Source organism: Chlorocebus sabaeus, chromosome 5 (assembly GCF_047675955.1).
Source record: "Chlorocebus sabaeus isolate Y175 chromosome 5, mChlSab1.0.hap1, whole genome shotgun sequence".
NCBI classification, from domain to species: Eukaryota; Metazoa; Chordata; class Mammalia; order Primates; family Cercopithecidae; genus Chlorocebus; species Chlorocebus sabaeus.
The window spans coordinates 17,283,003-17,302,178 of NC_132908.1; the positions used below are offsets into that span (position 1 = coordinate 17,283,003).

The 19,176-nt window shown below is 39.2% G+C and overlaps 1 protein-coding gene across 2 annotated transcripts in view; it reads right to left on the reverse strand.

Moving 5' to 3' along the window:
* The window catches only part of SMG1 (SMG1 nonsense mediated mRNA decay associated PI3K related kinase), a 113,879-nt gene that overhangs the window by 19,485 nt on the left and 75,218 nt on the right, over nucleotides 1-19,176 (reverse strand). For both annotated transcript variants that reach the window (XM_007986710.3, XM_073015198.1), the window contains 18 exons: nucleotides 18,888-19,118; nucleotides 18,601-18,778; nucleotides 17,865-18,026; nucleotides 16,443-16,660; nucleotides 16,080-16,234; nucleotides 14,097-14,319; nucleotides 10,989-11,235; nucleotides 10,352-10,581; nucleotides 8,496-8,744; nucleotides 7,205-7,343; nucleotides 7,011-7,120; nucleotides 6,668-6,886; nucleotides 5,924-6,114; nucleotides 5,024-5,196; nucleotides 4,599-4,878; nucleotides 3,558-3,830; nucleotides 2,856-3,090; nucleotides 1,593-1,819 (listed from right to left, as the gene is read on the reverse strand). In XM_007986710.3, coding sequence (XP_007984901.2) covers nucleotides 1,593-1,819; nucleotides 2,856-3,090; nucleotides 3,558-3,830; nucleotides 4,599-4,878; nucleotides 5,024-5,196; nucleotides 5,924-6,114; nucleotides 6,668-6,886; nucleotides 7,011-7,120; nucleotides 7,205-7,343; nucleotides 8,496-8,744; nucleotides 10,352-10,581; nucleotides 10,989-11,235; nucleotides 14,097-14,319; nucleotides 16,080-16,234; nucleotides 16,443-16,660; nucleotides 17,865-18,026; nucleotides 18,601-18,778; nucleotides 18,888-19,118 — 3,740 coding nt within the window. The remainder of the gene's footprint in view (nucleotides 1-1,592; nucleotides 1,820-2,855; nucleotides 3,091-3,557; nucleotides 3,831-4,598; nucleotides 4,879-5,023; nucleotides 5,197-5,923; nucleotides 6,115-6,667; nucleotides 6,887-7,010; nucleotides 7,121-7,204; nucleotides 7,344-8,495; nucleotides 8,745-10,351; nucleotides 10,582-10,988; nucleotides 11,236-14,096; nucleotides 14,320-16,079; nucleotides 16,235-16,442; nucleotides 16,661-17,864; nucleotides 18,027-18,600; nucleotides 18,779-18,887; nucleotides 19,119-19,176) is intronic.

Consider the following 19,176-nt stretch of genomic DNA (forward strand, 5'->3'; position numbering starts at 1 on the left):
GGCTGCCATAGATCCAGGCACAAAGTTTGTTACCCAAAGTACACATTTAGGTAAACATTCCTCTGTATGAGGATAAGGCGAATCCAGATAGGATATTAAGAGAGAGAAAATGAAGTCTGAAATTCAGTGCAAAACAAAGATGTACAAATCTAGCATTTAACTTTTTAAATACTGCTAAAAATTATATGATAAAGCTGTTCTACAAATAATCTAAATCGCTACTTAGCTAATATTTGTTTATGCTATTAATGATTACACTTTTTCTAGCTGGGCAAGGTGAAGTACGCCTACAGTCCCAGCTACTCGGGAGGCTGAGACAGAAGAATCTCTTGAACCCAGGAGGTGGAGGCTGCAGTGAGCTGAGATCGCACCATTGCACTCCAGCCTAGCAACACAGCAAGACTCCATCTCAAAATATATATATATATATATGAATATATATTTATGAATATATATGTATATATTTCTTATTCTATGAATATAACCACTCCAAAGAAACATGAGAAATAGGAAATTTCTGAATGCAGGATAATTAACATTAAGGAATTATTGCTACTTTTTTCGTGAAATAATGACACCACAGTCAAGAAAAATAAGATTATATATATATACACACACACACACACACACACACACACATATATATACTTCTGGCATTATTAATATTTAAGAATGAAAAAAAATATTTGCTTCAAAATAACTAGGATAGTAAATTTAAACCAGACTAACCCAGTGCAGATAATTACCAAAGGTGGTGACATGGGGTTCATTAGAAATCTATTCTCTCTACTTTCTTGTATCTTTGAAATTTCCCATGGGAGGAAACGGTGCTACAATTCATTTCTGCTCTCTCAATTATACTTCTTTTGTGAATTAGACATTGGAATGCCAAAGAAAAGAGGCCCTGAATCACTAGGGACAAAGGAGCTTAGGGCTTAGCTCTGCGTACAATGCATGTCTGGAGGAACTGCCCAAACTCTACAGATTTCAAAGTCAGATTGCTTTTCTGGACTGAGACGAAACATACTATATTCAATTAGCTAAAACAAACTTATAATATTTAAACTAATTTAAAAGTATTCACCTGAAATGAGGTGTATACTCTGTTAGCTAAATAAACTGTCTCAGGTGCCTCCACAGGGTTCTACAAGATGGCTTAAAAAATATCATGTTTGACTGTGTGTATGTACATGTATGTAACCACAAGCACTAAAAGGATATATGTATCTATGTGACTGAACTATACACTTGCACACATGCACACACAAGTGAGTGCATATATAACTAGTGAAATCTGAGTAAGCAGTGTGGACTATATCATTGTCGGTTTCATAGTATTGCTATAGATACTAACATTGAAGGAAGGATGAAGCATGCACAATACCTGCCTGCACTTTTTTTTAAAGCAACTTCTTGTGATGTATAATCATTTCAAAATAAAAAAGTTTTAAAAAGATACGTGTATGAGCACTTATAAGTAATTATACCTGCTCTAAAAACTAAAAGTAAACTTACGGTAAAGAGCTCAGAATCCCTTTCTCTGGCTGTCCCATCTCTTTTACGAGGAAACGGCACAGCCAGCATTCACTTGCCTGGCAACATCGATGTAATGAGCATGTGTTTCTTCTTCCAGTCCCATAGCTGCATTTCTTAAGTAGGCCTGAAGAGATTCCACTAGAGTCTGCAGGGGAACGCCATCGGTGGTCTGCTCAATAAGACCGTCCAGTTCATGCAGCATACTTTCTAACGTGTATTCCCCTTTCATTAAACATCGAAGTGCTTCTGGAAATATGATTTGCCGGAAATTTGAATTCAATTCCTATAAATAAATGAGAAAAAAAATTTTAATGTTTTCTGAGTTTAGCTAAGTTACATATTTAGAGACTTAGAGCCATATATTAAGAGCAAACGTATGTAACTATGCCATCAACTCATTCATGTAAGTCCATCTTTTGTTTACTTTTTATTTCTACTTTTAAAATTTTTCTTTTTAAATTGTTTTGTAGTCATGTGAAATTTTTCAGAACTATTTCAAATGACTTTAAAAAGTTATATAATTAAACATTCCTAGGATGATGTACCTTAAGAACAAAAAGAACTATCCTAAAGTCTGTTATATAATGTTACTAATTTTTAGGAATCATATTTCTGATAGTGATATTAGTATTGTTATTCTCTTTTTGGTTTGGTTATAAGTGGCTTCTATTTCCCTTCAAAAAAAAGTCCTATCAAGGTATAATTTGCAGATAATAAACTGCACGTTTAAAACATATAATTTGGTATACTTTGGTACTTGCATACACTCATGAAACTGTCACCACAATCAAGAAAATCAGCATACCGATTCCCCTACAAGTTTCCTCCTGACTCTTTTTAATCTCTCTCACTCATACTTCTCCATATCACCTCCTCCACTTCCAGGTAAACACTGATCTGCTTTTTATCCTATTATACACTCTCCATTTATAGGGGTAGAAATGTCTAGCTTTCTTTACTCAGAATAATTATTCTGAGAGTCATACATGTGGCTGTATGTATCAAGGGGTCATTCACTTTAATTGCTAAGAAGTATTCCATTATGTGGATGTACCATATTTTATTTATCCATTTGCTTATTGATGAACTTTTGATTTGATTCCAGTTTTTGACTACTACAAATAAAGTCGCTATAAAAATTCAAAAAAACAAAGAGCAACTGTAACCAAGTTACAGCTATAAACCTCACAATTATCTTTCCTTTAAATGACTGGCTGAGCAACAAAAGTGGAAGTCAAATTGTTTTCCTGGATTAAAGAGATGAGAAAGACAATATTCAGTATCTAAAACAAACTAATATTTAAAATAAAAGTGCTCACCTGAAGTGAGGTATACACTCCATTGGCTAAGTGAACTGTCTCAGACGCTTCCATGGGGTTCGGGATGTCTAAGTCCTGCGGCACCAGGTGGCACTGCTTCAGTAACTGAACCAAGCAGGTGACGTTTCCGCTCATACTGCAGAGTTCCTCCAAGAACCAGGCTCCATCCCGAGAAGTCAGATCAACCAGCTGTTCTCCAGCACTTGACGCTGCACCTTCCATCATCAGGTTACGCCTACAAGAGATAAATATCTGTATAGTGAAACTTAAATGTATACACAAAACAAGGTAATTGGCTGGGTCAAGGCCATGCCTGTAATTCCAGCATTTTCGGAGGCCGAGGTGGGTAGATGACTTCAGGTCAGGAGTTTGAGAGCAGCCTGACCAACATGGCAAAATCCCATCTCTACCAAAAAAATACAAAAATTAGCCAGGTGTGGTGGCATACACCTGTAGTCCCAGTTATTCAGGAGGCTGAGGTTGCAGTAAGCCGAGATCATGTCACTGCACTCCAGCCTCGGCGTCAAGAGTGAGACCCTGTCTCAAAAAAAAAAAAAAAAAAAAAACCAAGATAACTAAAATCTGAAAAGCAAGCAAGCAGCTGTAACACTGGGCAAAACTAAGGAAAGCAAAAGAACATTTTAGGTTTGGGATTAAAAATAAGACACAGGAAATGGTCCAATATGAAGTTGGCTAACTCACCTTGTAAGGGTACAAAGGGCAGAAATAATAACACTTGCTAGACTCAAAGATCCTTCTTCTCCATTCTCATGAAGGAAAACTTTAATGCAACGTTCAATTTCTTTCAACTGATCTTCACAAACTGGCACAGTGACAGCTTCCTGTTTTAAGCGTTCCACTTGTCTAATAAGTCTGCTGTTGATGTCTGCTGCATACCGCTGCAGGGTCATTTCAGTGGCAGTGATGAACTGACACACTGTTGGGGGTGGCTGTGGAGCATACTGCATTTCATATCTATAAAAATAAGAAAGAGGTGCTTGTTTTAACACAACCACCCCCAACATACAAAAGAATATTGTATTTAATCCTCAAACAAACCTTGAAAAGTAGAAATCATTATTGACATTTTACAGATGCTTAAGCAATTTCCTAAGAGGACTTGTTGATGACTGTGACAGAATCAACATTTGAGTCCAGGCACTATGGCTCATACCCCTGTAATCCTAGCACTTTGGGAGGCCAAGGCAGGAGGATCGCTAGAGCTCAGGAGTTCAAGACCAGCCTGGGCAACATGGCGAAACTCCATCTCTACAAAAAAATATAAAAATTTTTCAGGCATGGTGACACACGCCCATGGTCCCAGCTACTTGGGAGGCTGAAGTGGGAGGATCACCTGAGCCCAGGGAGGTCGAGCCTGTAGAATACAACTTTGCTTCCACACCCAATAAGAAATAAAACTGGCCGGGCACAGTGGCTCACACCTGTAATCCCAGAACTTTGGGAGGCCCAAGCACGCAGATCACGTGGTAAGGAGTTCAAGACCAGCCTGGACAATTTAGTGAAACCCCATCTGTACTAAAAAGACAAAAATTAGCCGGGCGTGGTGGTGGTGTAGTCCCAGCTACTTGGGAGGCTGAGGCAGAAGAATCGCTTGAACCTGGGAGACAGAGGTTGCAGTGAGCCAAGATCATGCCACTACACTCCAGCCTGGGTGACAGAACGAGACTCCGTCTCAAGAAAAAAAAAGAAAGAAAGAAAGAAAATTAAGCACTATCAACTTACTTCCTGTAGAGTTCTTGACAACGCTCTACTGTGGTATTACAGATGAGCTCTTCCATCCAGGTCTTCCACTGTTCAATTCGATGTTTCTGAAATATGGCCTTTGGATACTGCAGAGCCACGGTTGCATAGTGATGCAGTTGTTCCAGACAGCCACGGAGCACAGAGCGCCTCTGCTGCAGGAGAGCACCAACCTCCCCCTCCAGCTGCTCGCACTGGCTAATCAAGTGGGCCTGGCCAGCATTCTGCAGAAAGGCTGTTGCTGGCACGTAACTTGGAGGACCTTTTGGTAAAAGACAATATTAATCACAGTAAAACAGTGTCAAGTCAGCTGTCACTAAAAGCAAGCGCAAACCAGGACCCCACACAAAAACATGACTATAAAACTCATAGTTTCACATGTGAATCTATAATAAGTCAACCCATACCAAGGTCCATTTGTGTGCTTATCTCTTGAAGCAAGCTTGCAAGCTGTGTTGCTTCTAAATTATTGAATGCAGCCTGATAATGTGTTATCCACTGTTCAAATTCATTCAGCTTCACCTGGATTGCTTCCTGAACAGCTCTTTGCTGAGTCTGTAGTTGGGTGTGTTCAGAATACCTAATCAGGGGGACACAAAGAAAGTCAAAAGATTTATTGATGTTTTCTTCCACATACTTTCCTACCCTGGAATGTGCTCACACATGGACTGTCCGGTATGCTCCTTGTCCATCTTGAGGGCCCCCTTCGAATGTCCCTTCCTTCTCTGTCTTTCCTGACCCTGTGATTCTCTCAACTATGCTCACGACATTTTAATTAAAACTACCACATCTGCCAAGTTTTGGGTTCCCTGAAGGTTAGAAACTGATGCTTGACAGATCTTTGTAATCTGAGAGCCTCACGCAATGCTTAACACTTTCATATTCAACTACCCTTTACTGAGCACCTGCTGTGTATAAGATTCTTTCAGTTAACCATCCTATTTAATACTTAACTCAGTGAGGTAGATGAAGTAGCTGCCATTGTACAAATGAGTAAGGACTCAGATACAATAATGGTAATAAGAAAACCAAAACCCAGATTTTCTGATTCCAAGTTTTGTGTTCTAACCACTACACCCACCTATCTCCCATAATTAGTCATTCAAACAATTAAGTTAAATAAAATCAAAGCGGAAAATTTCAATGAATTTTTGTTTACTAACACTTTGAAGTTGCAGTCACTGAGACAGCTTCTATCATTTACGTGAGTTGTTACAGTAATTCTAATCCCTATTGATAATGTTTATATAAATATGAAAATTCTTATTAATAGCACATATTTAGAAGAATTCAACACTGCTTTAAACCTGTGTTGCAGAGTGTGAGAAGGATGATCCACCCCTTCAGCTCCTTCTAGAAACTCTATTTCCTCCAGTAGTTTGCCCTGCAGTTTTTCCACATCTGTTAGTTGCTCCTGCAAGCTTAGGTATTCATCTAAGCTACTGTCCAACTTGGGAAGCACAATCAGCATCTCATCTCTATTCTTAAACCAGTTCACCTGTAAAAAGATATTACAATTAGGAAGATTCTTACAGGGCCTATTGTGAGACATGACAGCATCAGAAGAACAAAACTCTACAAAACCCCAAAGGGGTGATGCATTGCCTCCACTGTACAAAGACAACTAACGTGTTCAAGTTTACACAGGTGTAAACTGACAGGCTCAATCTCATAATACCATGTATTAATAGTTGCCAATGTCACCCAGAACAAGATTGGCGTCCCTGGCTACCAGATGGGGAAGGGAAGCTATCCAATTAAAGAACATTTACAGTCATCACTGGTAAACATCATTTAAATAATTAAGAAATATAATTTTTTCAAATCACGGAACCCACCTCTTAGGAGTGTGGAATGTAACTGTGCATGTTTGTGTGGAAGAATTACCTAATAAAAAGATAACATCAAATTGCCACATTTAACTGCCATTTCAATATTATACATTAGTCTTGCCAAAAAATTAGAGAAACAATTTGACTCAACATTTTGATGAGCATGTTTACTCTATTAATAAAAAGAAGACAAGGACTTATTCTGTCACTGGGCTTCACCTTAATCTCAGCTACTCTGGAAGAAAACAGGCTGCGGGTGATCTCTCGCTCCATCTCTCTCTTGCTCTGCTTGCTCTCGGCCTGCTGGCCACCTCCACCATAGACAGCACCAGCAAACCCGGCCTCGCCTCCTGCCGTCCAGTCTACCAGAGGGTCGTACACAAAGGCCTCCAGCAGTGTCAGCAGGGTTTCTCTACCACGCCGCATAATGTGTAAAACCTGTTTTCAGGAGAGTTTTTAAAACAAGGTCTGCCACAAGTTTCATCACTAAAGTGTGTTTTTTATTCCATAGGTTTTGCTTATTTAACAAGTACACTAAAAGGGAGAAGAGAAAACAGCATACCTGCTCACATGAAAGCCTAAATACACCTTCTACTCCAGTTACACCCAGTGCTGTTTCAATGTTTTGTGTCATTCGAAAAGGTACTTTCTCAGGAACTCTAAGGCTTTTACCTTGAAAAGACAAATCATTGTATTTTTGCCCTTTCACCAAAAAACATTTGGTCCTCATAAATGTAAAGTTTACTTTTATTTTACCTTTTTCAAAGCAAACATTGTAATCTATGTGAACAACTTCTCCAGTCGTCATATCTATGAGAACGTTATCCAGATGTCTGTCTCCAAGGCCAATTATGTATCCAACCATAGACATGACTGCAGTAGATCTTGCATAAGACTAAAGGAAAGGAAATGGGGGCAGCAAGTGAAACATCATTAAGAAATTCCCCTCCAACATGGACGTGATACTATAAAATTTACAAAGCGCCATAAACCTACCCCTTAGTTTAAAATAAATCAGTAAATAAAAAGCATTCCTCAAGGTTGCTGCATGTGGTCATGCAGGCATACAACACTGTAGACCTGATTGGTACTAATCAGCTATCAGGATGCTTGATTTAAAAAAAAACACAAACAAACAAAAAAACTTTTCTTTAGCCTTCCTAGTTTGTCTCTTTCTAAATTTTTTATTCTTTTTTTTTTTTAAAGACAGAGTTTCGCTCTTGTCGCCCAGGCTGGAGTGCAGTGGTGCAATCTCGGCTCACTGCAACCTCCACCTCCTGGGTTCAAGTGATTCTCCTGCCTCAGCATCCCGAGTAGCTGGGATTACAGGCACCCGCCACCATGCCTGGCTAATTTTTTTTTTTTTTTTTTTTTTTTTTTTGTATTTTTAGTTGAAACAGGCTTTTGCCATGTTGGGCAGGCTGGTCTCAAACTCTTGACGTCAGGTGATCCACCCATCTCGGCCTCCGAAAGTGCTGGGATTACAGATGTGAGCCACCATGCCCAGCCTCTTTTTTTTAATTTAAATATTGATTTAAAAAAATTTTTTTCCTTCCAACTTTTTATTTTAGGTTTAGAGGGACATGTGTAGGTCTTTATGTGGGTAAACTGCATGTCACTGGGGTTTGGTGTACACATTATTCTGTCACCCAGGTAGTGACCCAACAGGTATTTTTTCCTACGTCATCTCCCTACTGCCCTCCACCCTCAAGTAGGCCCCAGTGTATGTTCTTCCCTTCTTTGTGTCCATGTGTGTTCAATGTTTAACTCCCACTTATAAGTGAGAACATGCGGTATTCGGTTTTCTGTTCCTGCGTTAATTCACTTAGGATCTCCTTTTCATTTCATCCGTAACTCTTTCCCCACCCGGCCCTGGGACACAGTCATGTTCATGCCTTTGTAACTGTAATATTAAACTCAAATATAGGTCTGAAACTACCAAGTCTGGAGGGACAGAGGAAGGAAGGGAAGGAGGACAAACAAGATAGGTAAGAAGGTAGCAGGCAAAAGAAATACTACTGAGTACAGTCTAAAACAAAGCACATACCTGTGTAACTCTCCACCATTCATCAGGCGTTGTGCAAGATGACCAGAGCTCTTTGGCAAGAAGATTCGGGGGTGTGGCCTCCATTAACTCTTCCAATACAGCCTTCATTACATGAAGAGGCCAATCCCGACGGGATACATCCAGGCTAAGCCCAACTGTTTTCAAAGCAGGGCCAATTTTACTGTAATAAAGTTCACTAGGACGGGGTACAATTCCAGGATTCTGAGGAGTTTGGTAGGAATCTTGGGCCTTAAGAAAAAACAGTTTTTTAAAAAAAAGAAAAGATCAATTTTATATAAGGAAAAAGAGTGCCTTTTATATGTAAAGTAGAATTTTTTAAAATGATTTTTCAGTAGCATTCTCTCATTACTCAGCTAAATTTCATGTATTAATACAAAACAGCTAATTCTTCTGGACTATGGATCTTTCTTATACACCTTTTAATTAGGCCCATTCACTTTATTGAAAAATCAGTCTACTGTTCAATTTTCTTAAGGTTCAATTCAAAACTAAACACTCAAGTTACTTTCTTCTTTATAATACAGAATTCAGTTTTACAATTTAGTTCATAATTTATGCACATACTTCATTCTTCACACGACTTAATCAGTAATATAAAATTAACAGAAATTCAAAAACACATTACATGAGAATTTAGATAGCCCTTCTCTAATTACTATTCGAAATTATCCTTCAGTAACAATTCTGCAGTCTCCTGTGCCTAGGTTTAAAACTTGACTCCTTTCAAACTCTTGCTCTTTTCCCCTACCTACCCTAATCAGCAGCATTTTCTTTAGCTAGATGTGGGATCCTGAAGATAAGACTGTATAAAATTTATCTCAGTATCCTAAGAGCTTAGTACTGTTCCTGGCATATATTAAGTACTCAGATACATGGCTAAAATATATTCTAAATTAAACTCCTAGTCTAAGTCAAAGCATAAAATTCACAGATACAAAATAGGATGCCATGGTGATTAATTTCAAATTTAAAATTGCTTATTTACAAATATAAAAGAACCTGGGTTTTAAAGCAATTGTTTACAAATTTAATTTAAAAGAATGGTAAATCCAATAAAAACATTAAGCTGTAAATTATCAAGTTACTGAGTGATGAACAACCACACATTCCCCTTCTCCAAATCTGTCTCAAGTTAAGATAAACCCAATGCCATCATTTTTGCCTCTATATAACTATTTTTGGCTAGGTGTGGTGGCTCATCCCTATAATCCCTGCACTTAAGGAGGCTGAGGTGGGAGGAATACTTGAGCCCAGGAGTTCAAGGCGACAATGAGCTATGATCATACCACTGCACTCTAGCCTGGACAACAAAGCAAGACCCTGTTCCTTTAAAAAACAAAGCAAAACAAAAAAGCAAACAATTTTATTTTTATAAAAGGTACCTCAAGGCCAGAGGCGGTGGCTCATGCCTGTAATCCCAGCATTTTGGGAGGCCGAGGCAGGTGAATCACTTGAGGCCAGGAGTTCAAGACCAACCTGGACAACATGGCAAAATTCCATCTCTACTAAAAATACAAAAATTACCCAGTTGTGGTTGTGCACCCCCCATAGTTCCAGCTACTTGGGAGCCTGTGGCAGGGGAATTGCTTGAACCTGGGAGGCACAGGTTGCAGTGACCCAAAACCACACCACTGCACTCCAGCCTGGGCGACAGAGCAAGACTGCGTCTCAAAAAAAAAAAAAAAAAAAAAACCTCAAAAATACTTTCCTAGGGACCTCAAGTCTTTTCCTTCTTTGACCGCTTATAAACATGCAAAAATGGTCTAGTAAGCCTAGAAGCATTTCACACAATAACAGAGAACAGACTAATACACTGTGTTGATGATTTAATCAACCTTTTGTGCTTGTAAGGCAGCTTCCCGTTGTTGCCATCGTTTGTAAAGACCAAATAAGGGTGTGGCTCCATCTACCCACTGGATTAGTCCTGATCTTGTTCCTAGTGGTGTTACAGAATAGTGTCGAGCATGGAACCGGGGTGTTTCTTGGCGATTAATTGTAGCAAACATGGTATTCACAATAGATAGGAACTGCATTATTCTCTCATCCAGATGTAAATCCTCCAGTCCTATGAAAACAAAATTAAAATAGCTAGAATAGGTGATTAAACAGGGTTGGGAGCATACCACTCCTCTTTTTCAACTAGCAATGGCAGTCAAAAACTGACAGTCCATGAGGCACACTGAGAGCATTAAATAATTCTATTTTGGGACAAGATACTGGCAGTAGATATTAGCATTATTAGCTGTACCTCACTTGTCCTGCTTGTACAAGTTCATACACAAAGTGGGGGTGGAAAACCTTTCTGCACAGCATCCAACCACTACCCTTCAAAAGCACATAAGACATAGGGCACTGTAGGCTAATAATAACATACAGAAATTCGCCTGAAATAATCTCCTACCATATACACCCACACAAAGCATTAGTAAAACTAATACTCTTCTGAAAAATGGAGTAAGTCTTAAATCCTACCTTTGAAAAGATAAGGATAGCTCTTCCCATCTGATCCAAGAAAGAGAAGTTTCTTTGGCTTAGTTTTAGTCGGTAAGATTGTGATGGTTCCGCCCACACTATGGATTGTGACAGTGTCTCTGGCTGAGACTTCCCCAGGAAGAGCAATTTCAGTGTTAGTCATGGCAGCCAACCATGGACTGATTTCTTCAAGGCGCAAGATGTAACTTGCACGTTTCTGTGCTCTCTGCTGCAAACTTAGCATTATCTATACTCATAAGATGGGAGAAACAAATTTACATTAGATTAGAACACTTATTTTCTTCCACATTCAATCTGGCACAAAAGTAAATTTTAGGCCAGGGGTGGCAGCTCATGCCTGTAATCCCAGAACTCTGGGAGGCTGAGATAGGCAGATCACCTGAATTCAGGGGTTCAAGATCAGCCTGGGCAACACGGCAAAACCCCATCTCTACAAAGAATACAAAAATTAGTCAGGCACAGTGGCTCGTGCCTGTAGTCCCAGATACTTGGGAAGCTAGGGCAGGAGAAGAGGATCATTGAGCCCAGGAGGCAGAGGTTGCAGAGACCCAAGATTACACCACTGCGCTCGAGCCTGAGTGACAGAGGCAGAACCTATCTCAAAAACAACAACAAAAGTAAATTTTAAAATCCATACAACTATCTGTTGTTGTAATTTCTATATTTAACTCAGTGCTGGGATCTGGGCAATCCTGGATGGGTTAACACCGGTGGCTGATGTGTACTACAGGATTCTTACTTTGTTAAGACTCTTTCTTTTCCTCTGTCCAAACAAGCAGTGAAATCACAGGAAATAGAGGGAAAACGCTGCTGTGGTCATCACCCAATTTGGGGCTTTTAGCAAACTATTAATAATTCCCCAATGTTGAGCTATGTATGCACAACACCAAAACAATCCAGTCCTTGCAATAGGTACAGCTAGCAGTCAGCTGTCAGTTAGACAAACCTTTAAAAAGGCACCTGCAAAGTTATTAACATTAAATTACAAGAAAAAATGAGGCTCAATCTACTCTTATCAAACTGGAGGAGAGGAAATCTGGTGGATTTCTAAGAAACTTAACAAAACTGAAGAAAAGACAAAGACAAGTAAGAACATTTTTAAAAGAGAAGTAACCATTTAGGTCTGACCATTTGAGGTTTGCAGAAAAGCGCCATAATACTTTCTAATAATCACAGGGAACGAACTGTATGTACAGGGGTGTTGTTACATGCAGCGAACTCAATAATATGCACCCAAATTAAAAAATTCTGGACTCCACTTCCATGTGAAAAAATGTAAAGCAATCTTTAGCAAGCTCTGTTCATAAAAAGAAAAAAACCAATTGGAAACACCCCAAGTGCTCAATGACAAAAGAATAAACTGTGGTATTTTCACATAACAGAACATTGTTTAGCTACACAAACACACACAAAAAAATCATTGAATTATTTTAAAACTTAATAGCGATCCAATATGGTAGTAAAAAATGTAGACATGTACATACAATATGATCTCATTCGCAGAAGTTCAAAAACGGGCAGAAAGTAAACAATGTCATTTAGAAATGCATCTATAAACAAAAACTATTTTTTAAAAAGTAGATAGGGATTAATTAAAACTCAGAAAACTGGTTGTGGGTGGGGAGATATAATTAGGGAGAGAAGTAGGACTTCTATAAAGTTTAATTTCTTTAGATAATTCCTTTTTTTGAGCTGTACTATATCTAAAAGAGAGACATAGGTATTCTTAATTTTTAAAATTATTCTTTAAAATGTACAAAATCATTTAAAATTTTTCTGTGATTTATTATAGACACATACACACACAAACACACACACACACGTGCACGCACACACAGGGTTTTACAGGGTTTCCTCCTATATCCTCTTCTGATTTTCTAACTTGATTTACTGAAAGAGAAACAAAGAAACAAGAAACTGGTCTTAGAACACAAGGAAACACAGGCCAGGAGTGGTGGCTCACACCTGTAATCCCAGCAATTTGGGAGGCCAAAGAGGGTGGACCACTCGAGACTAGCCTGGCCAACATGGTGAAACTCCATCTCCACCAAAAGTATAAAAATTAGCCAAACGTGGTACTGCATGCCTGTAATCCCAGCTACACGGGAGGCTAAGGCAGGAGAATCACTTAAATCCGGGAGGCAGAGGTTGCAGGGAGCCAAGATTGTGCCACTGCACTCCAGCCTGGGCAACACAGTGAGACTCCATCTCAAAAAAACAAACAACACTCCCCCACCCACCTACACACATACAAGGAAACTCGAGTTTTGGCAAGAACACATAATAAACTTCATCCTTCATGTTAGTTTTCTTTCCTGTACTTCTAGTTATTTGCTCTGAATTTAGCACCTTGCATTTGCTAAAGTTGGCTGTACTTTTTGTTTCTATATGTATCTTTTAATAGCTTTCTCATTGCTCAAGTTCAGTAAGGAAATCAGTTAGGAGCAATAAAGGTAAGACACAGAGAAAAGAGGGAGGGAGAAGGAAAAGCTGCAGCTACAAAGTAATAAGCTCCCCCAACTAATGGTGTTATTTGCTAGAAAAGATAAAGACCTAAGAGAATACAGAATTAAGAAAACCAAAACATAAAAGATAAGGATTCTCAAATATGTTCCATGCAGCATATGTGAAACTGATTCCAGAACAACTACTTATAAAAATTTATGTTGTTATAGGTGACTATTTTGTCTATTAGAAATACAGAATGCTCTTCTCATGAAAAACTACATAGGCACAGGGTTAAATTTCTTATCTTTTATGAGGCAAATAAAGCAGGCAACCAATATTTAGCTCAGGGTCACAGGCCCTTCCTTGGCTAATTTCTTCATCTGTTGTTCACTGGTGTGAGCCTTCCATACATGAAAGATTGGGCACCTTTGCCATCCATCCCCCTTTGCCCACTGATTTCCAAATTCTTAAACAGAAACACTTATTTCTATATTGCTTATAAGCAACTGGCCACAGGCTGCCTTCTACAGACTTATAAAATCTCTTACATTTCAAGTAAGGAGTCCGCTTATTTAAATTTCGTATCTCATGGGAACTGTGATGTGCCATTTCAGTAGCATGCTTGGGATTATTCTCTACCTCTTTAAATGGAATCCAGCTGCTCCCAGGCTTTGCAGGGTTCGACGGTGTCTTCAGTTTTTCCAGGGCATTTTCAATAGCATCACCATAGTTATCCTGAAACCATTTTTCATGAGGTGTTTCTGCAGGAGCCGCTGTGATACTCCTCACGTGCTCCAAAGCAAATACGATGGGCTTCATCAAAGCTGTGTGCTTCTCCCTCATGATTGCAATTTTCTCTTCTCTGACCAAGAAGACATTTTTATTCAAAAACTTAAATGTGTACATTAAAGTTTTACACAAACATGGAACAATTTAAATATATCAACTGTTAAGTAAACAGTACCAAGGAATAAGTCTAAATAGAGCAATAACATATTCACAAAGTAAATTACTAACAAAGAATCTTTTTTTTTTGAGACAGGGTTTTGCTCTGTCGCCAGGCTGGAATGGAGTGGTGCAATCTTGGCTCACTACAACCTCCACCTCCTGGGTTCAAGCAATTCCTCTGCCTCAGCCTCCTGAGTAGCTGGGACTACACACGCGCGTGCCACCACGCCCAGCTTATTTTCCGTATTTTAGTAGAGACGGGGTTTCACCACGTTGGCCAGGATGGTCTAGATCTCCTGACCTTGTGATCCGCCTGCCTCGGCCTCCCAAAGTGCCAGAATTACAGGCATGAGTCACCGTGCCCGACCAATAACTGTTTTTTGTTTTTTTAAAAAATGCAGCTCACAAAAGAGGCAGCTCCTCTTTTCAACGAATTAAATGATGCAGGGAAAATGCAATATCAACATGCAAAAGAATGAAGCAGTAACTCAAAATGGATCAAAGACCTAAACGTAAAACCTAAAACTACAAAACTCTTAGGAAACATAAGGGAAAGGTTTCATGACACCAGATTTGGCAGTGATTCCTTGGATATGGCACCAAAAGAAAAGACAAATTAAATTGAGCTACACCAAAATTAAAACTTTTGTCAATCAAAAAATGCTATACACTATGGAGAGAATGAAAAGACAACCCACAGAATGGCCGCAAATATTTGCAAACCATGGATCTGATAAGGGCTAGTTAGTAGCCAAAATACATAGAGAACTCCTACAATTCAACAATTAAAAAAAAAGACCCAATTAAAAAATGGGCAAAGGATTTGTAATGACATTTCTCCAAAGATACGCAAATGGACAATAAACACATGAAAGGATGCTAAACATCACTAGTCATTAGGAAAATGCAAATCAAAACCACGAGATACCACTTCGCATCCATCACTACAGCTATTGTCAAAAAAAAGAAAAGAAAAGAAGCCCTCATGCATGGTTAGGAGGACTGTAAAATGGTGCAGCCACTGTGGAAAAGTGTTGGCTCCTCAGTAAGTTAGAAGTAGAATTGCCATACAATTCAGCAAATCCACTGGATCATCCACAAAATATACACGAAATTCACATAAAATAATAGAAAGCGGGGACTCAGATACTTGTACACCAATGTTCATAGCAGCATTGCTCACAGAGCTAAAATGGAGAGGCAACCCAGCTGTCCATAAACACAAGGATGGACAAAATGTGGTGTATCCATACAATATTATCCAGCCATAAAAAAAAATGAAATTCTATCATGTTACAACATAATAAACCTTCAGGCCATTATTCTAAGTATAAAAAGCCAAACACGAAAGGATGGATACTGTATGTTTCTACTTCTATGAAGTAGCTAAAATAGGCAAATTCATAGAGATGGCAAGTAGAATAGAGGTGGCCAGGAACTGAGGTGAGGGGAAAATGAAGAGATAATCTTTAATGACTACAGAGCTTCTTGTTTAAGATAATGAATAAATTCTGGAAACGAACCGTGGTGATGGTTGTACAATATTGTGAATGTATTTAATGCCACTGAATTGTACACTTAAAAATGATTAAAATAGTAAATTTTATGTTATACTTTGACACATTAAAAAAAGAGGCGGCTTCACCATCTCAGGACAAGTGTATGGAAACATACTTGCGTAAAGTGTTGTTGTTCTGGACTCTCTTGACCTCATCTTCAAGCTGCTGAATTCGTCTCAGGACATACATGTGTTGTTGCAGCAGAACTCCCAGCCAGAGCTCATCCCAGAGCACAGTGACCCTGCGCAGTTCAGCCACGAGCATCTGAACCTGCATACACGGCACACCCAAACAGTTCATCTACAAGCCTACCCACAGCACAGCTCTTCAAACACTGGACTTCCTAAGTTAAGTGTGTGCAATTTGTGCTCATTATACAATTAGAGAACCCTGACTAGTGACTGTCAATTCAGATTGGCAAAAGCAACTTTGATTATTCTATAAAAAGTTATTCTACAACATGTGAGTTTCTTTGTACCTGTAACACCATGGTTGGGTTTGCAGAGGACAGCTTGTCTACAATTTTGCTGTAACAATCCTGCATCATGGCTTGGTCTTCATTGAATCCGCTTTTAGGTTCGTCCTTATTGCTATCCTGAGATGCAGGAGGACTTCCTCCCTCACACTCAGAAACCAGCAGTTCTTCTCCTTGAATATTGCCAAGTAAAGTTGGAATTGCAGTGGAAAATTTATTTCCTGTAATGAAATAGGAGAACAAGGAATACTTTGAACATTTCTCCCATGTGCATATGCTGAGTTAGGGAAAACACTCATAATCTATTTGACTCAAGAGCACTCACTGAACTGATTTGCCTTCCATGCATTGAATTGATTAAAGATTGTGGATATTCTGCCTTTTTATAGGTTGAGCTTTCATACTTATTAATACTACAAGCTAATGGAAGATACAAAGGAGAAAGATAGTAAGTGTTTAACAAATAATGTATTCTTCAAGCCAGAGTTCAAAACTTGGTATAATCCTTTCTCTTTTTTTTTTTCCTTTGGAAACAGGGTCTAGCTCTGTTGCTGAGGTTGGAGTACACTGGCACGATCTCGGCTCACTGCAACCTGTCTCCTGGGTTCAAGTGCTTCTTGTGTCTCAGCCTCCTGAATAGCTGGGACTACAGGTGTGTGCTACCACACCCAGCTAATTTTTTGTATTTTTTAATAGAAACAGGTTTTCACCATGTTGTCCAGGCTGGTCTGGTCTCAAACTCCTGGCCTCAAGTGATCCACCCTCCTCAGCCTCCCAAAGTGCTGGTATTACAGGTGTCAGCCACCGCACCTGGCCAAAAGTTCGGTACAATTCTTATCTACCAGTAACAGCTCAGTGAGCCTGGCAGAGTTACTCCATTTCTTCACGTCTTGGTGGATTACTGTCAAGGCTACAGGTAATGTGTAAAGCACATGTCCTGGTGTCAGATACATAGTAGTTACTCCTTCAAGAAATGCTAATTATTACTATTAAAAAACCTACAGCCAGGCGCAGTGGCTCATGTCTGTAATCCCACCACTTTGGGAGGCCGAGGTAAGTGGATCACCAGGTCAGGAGTTCAAGACCAGCCTGGCCAAGATGGTGAAACCCCTACTCTACTAAAAGTACAAAAATTAGCTGGGCGGGGTAGCACGTGCACGTAATCCCAATTACTCGGGAAGCTGAGGCAGAGAACTGCTTAAACCTGGGAGGCAGAGAGTGCAGTGAGCTGAGATGGCACCACTACACTCCAGCCTGGGCAACAGAGTGAGACTCCATCTCAAAAAAGAAAAAAGAAAAAAAAAAAAAAAAAAAGCCTACAAACTCTGATGACTCTGGAACATAAGGCTTAAAAACTTTGACCTAACTAAAATTACTGGCACAATAACTTATACTTAAAAGTAGCAATATTTGAATATTCCATACCTGAAGCCTGGGATTCACTACTAAGCGATATGGTACCCACTATTGCAGGATACAATATGAGATGTGGGGAATCTTGAGCCACGCGGCAGAGAAGGTTACAAATACTTTGGCGCACATACACTTCAGGGTGGTTTAAGCGTGAGAAAAGTTGCGGAATAATTCCTTCAGGATGAAAAGAGAGAAAGACGCTTTAAAGTTATTTAAAACTATGAAGAAACTATCAGCATCGTAGATCAAACAGAGGAAACCTGATGTGTGTCAGCATTAGTACAAATTTTAAGAGTTCAGATTTCTCCCTGTGATAATAAAGAACCACACACAATCAACCAGTTCTTGATTTGCAAGTCTGGTTAAGGTTGGTTTAGATACAGGGCTGTAATCAAAGTCCAGGGAAACTCAAAAATGTTGTGGAGAAATGTATCTTCTGTGAATGCCTACAAACAAGGCAGACACAGACCATTTTTACAGAGGGTATATAAAACCTTTTGAAAATTATTCACCATCCTCTCCAAAATTCATTTTGTATATAAAAAGCTCCTGCCCTTCAGCTTCCCATTTCTTGGAAAGGTGGGAGGTAAAGTCCTAGTGATGTAACAAGTAGTGCAGGGTGTCCTAGGAACTTAATCTGGCTGTTCTTTTACACATTCAAATAATAAACATAAGGAAACCACTTTTTAAAATCTTATATATCCTAATGAGAAACAATTTTTCCAGAAACATTTTATACAGGTGTCACCTCTCCACGGTGCAGTGGGTGTTGTCTCCAAGCCGTGCTCCAGATACTGCCGAAGCTCACCAGCGTGCTTCACGAGCAACCGCAGAAGGCGCAATGTGGCCATGACGATCACATCATCAGTGCTCTGTTCCGCTCTGTGACTTAAATGCAGCCTGGGGTCGTCCTCATCTAAAGGAATCTAAGAGTGAAAGATGAGGGGAATAAATAAGAAAATAACTCAGAACACTATTTTTGTTTAATAAGAAAAAGTTTCCAAATTAATTTTCTTAGAACACTGTGCTACATACTTGACCAGCGTTGAGTTTAAGGAAAGTAAAGTATGCACTGCAAGAGAGTTTGTACAGGCTGAATATTCTATCTACAACTTTCCTCCACACTTTAATAACTCCTTCAGTTGCACTTTCATCAAGTTCTGAAAGCCATGGGCAGCTTGATATCAACTGACGCCAGATAACATCAACCATGTCATCTTCTTCATTATCTTCACTCTCCGTTATCTGAAGGGTTATATCTTCATCCTGAAAAGAAATTGTGCACAAAATGCTATTTTAAATACAAACTGAAAAGGGAAAAAGG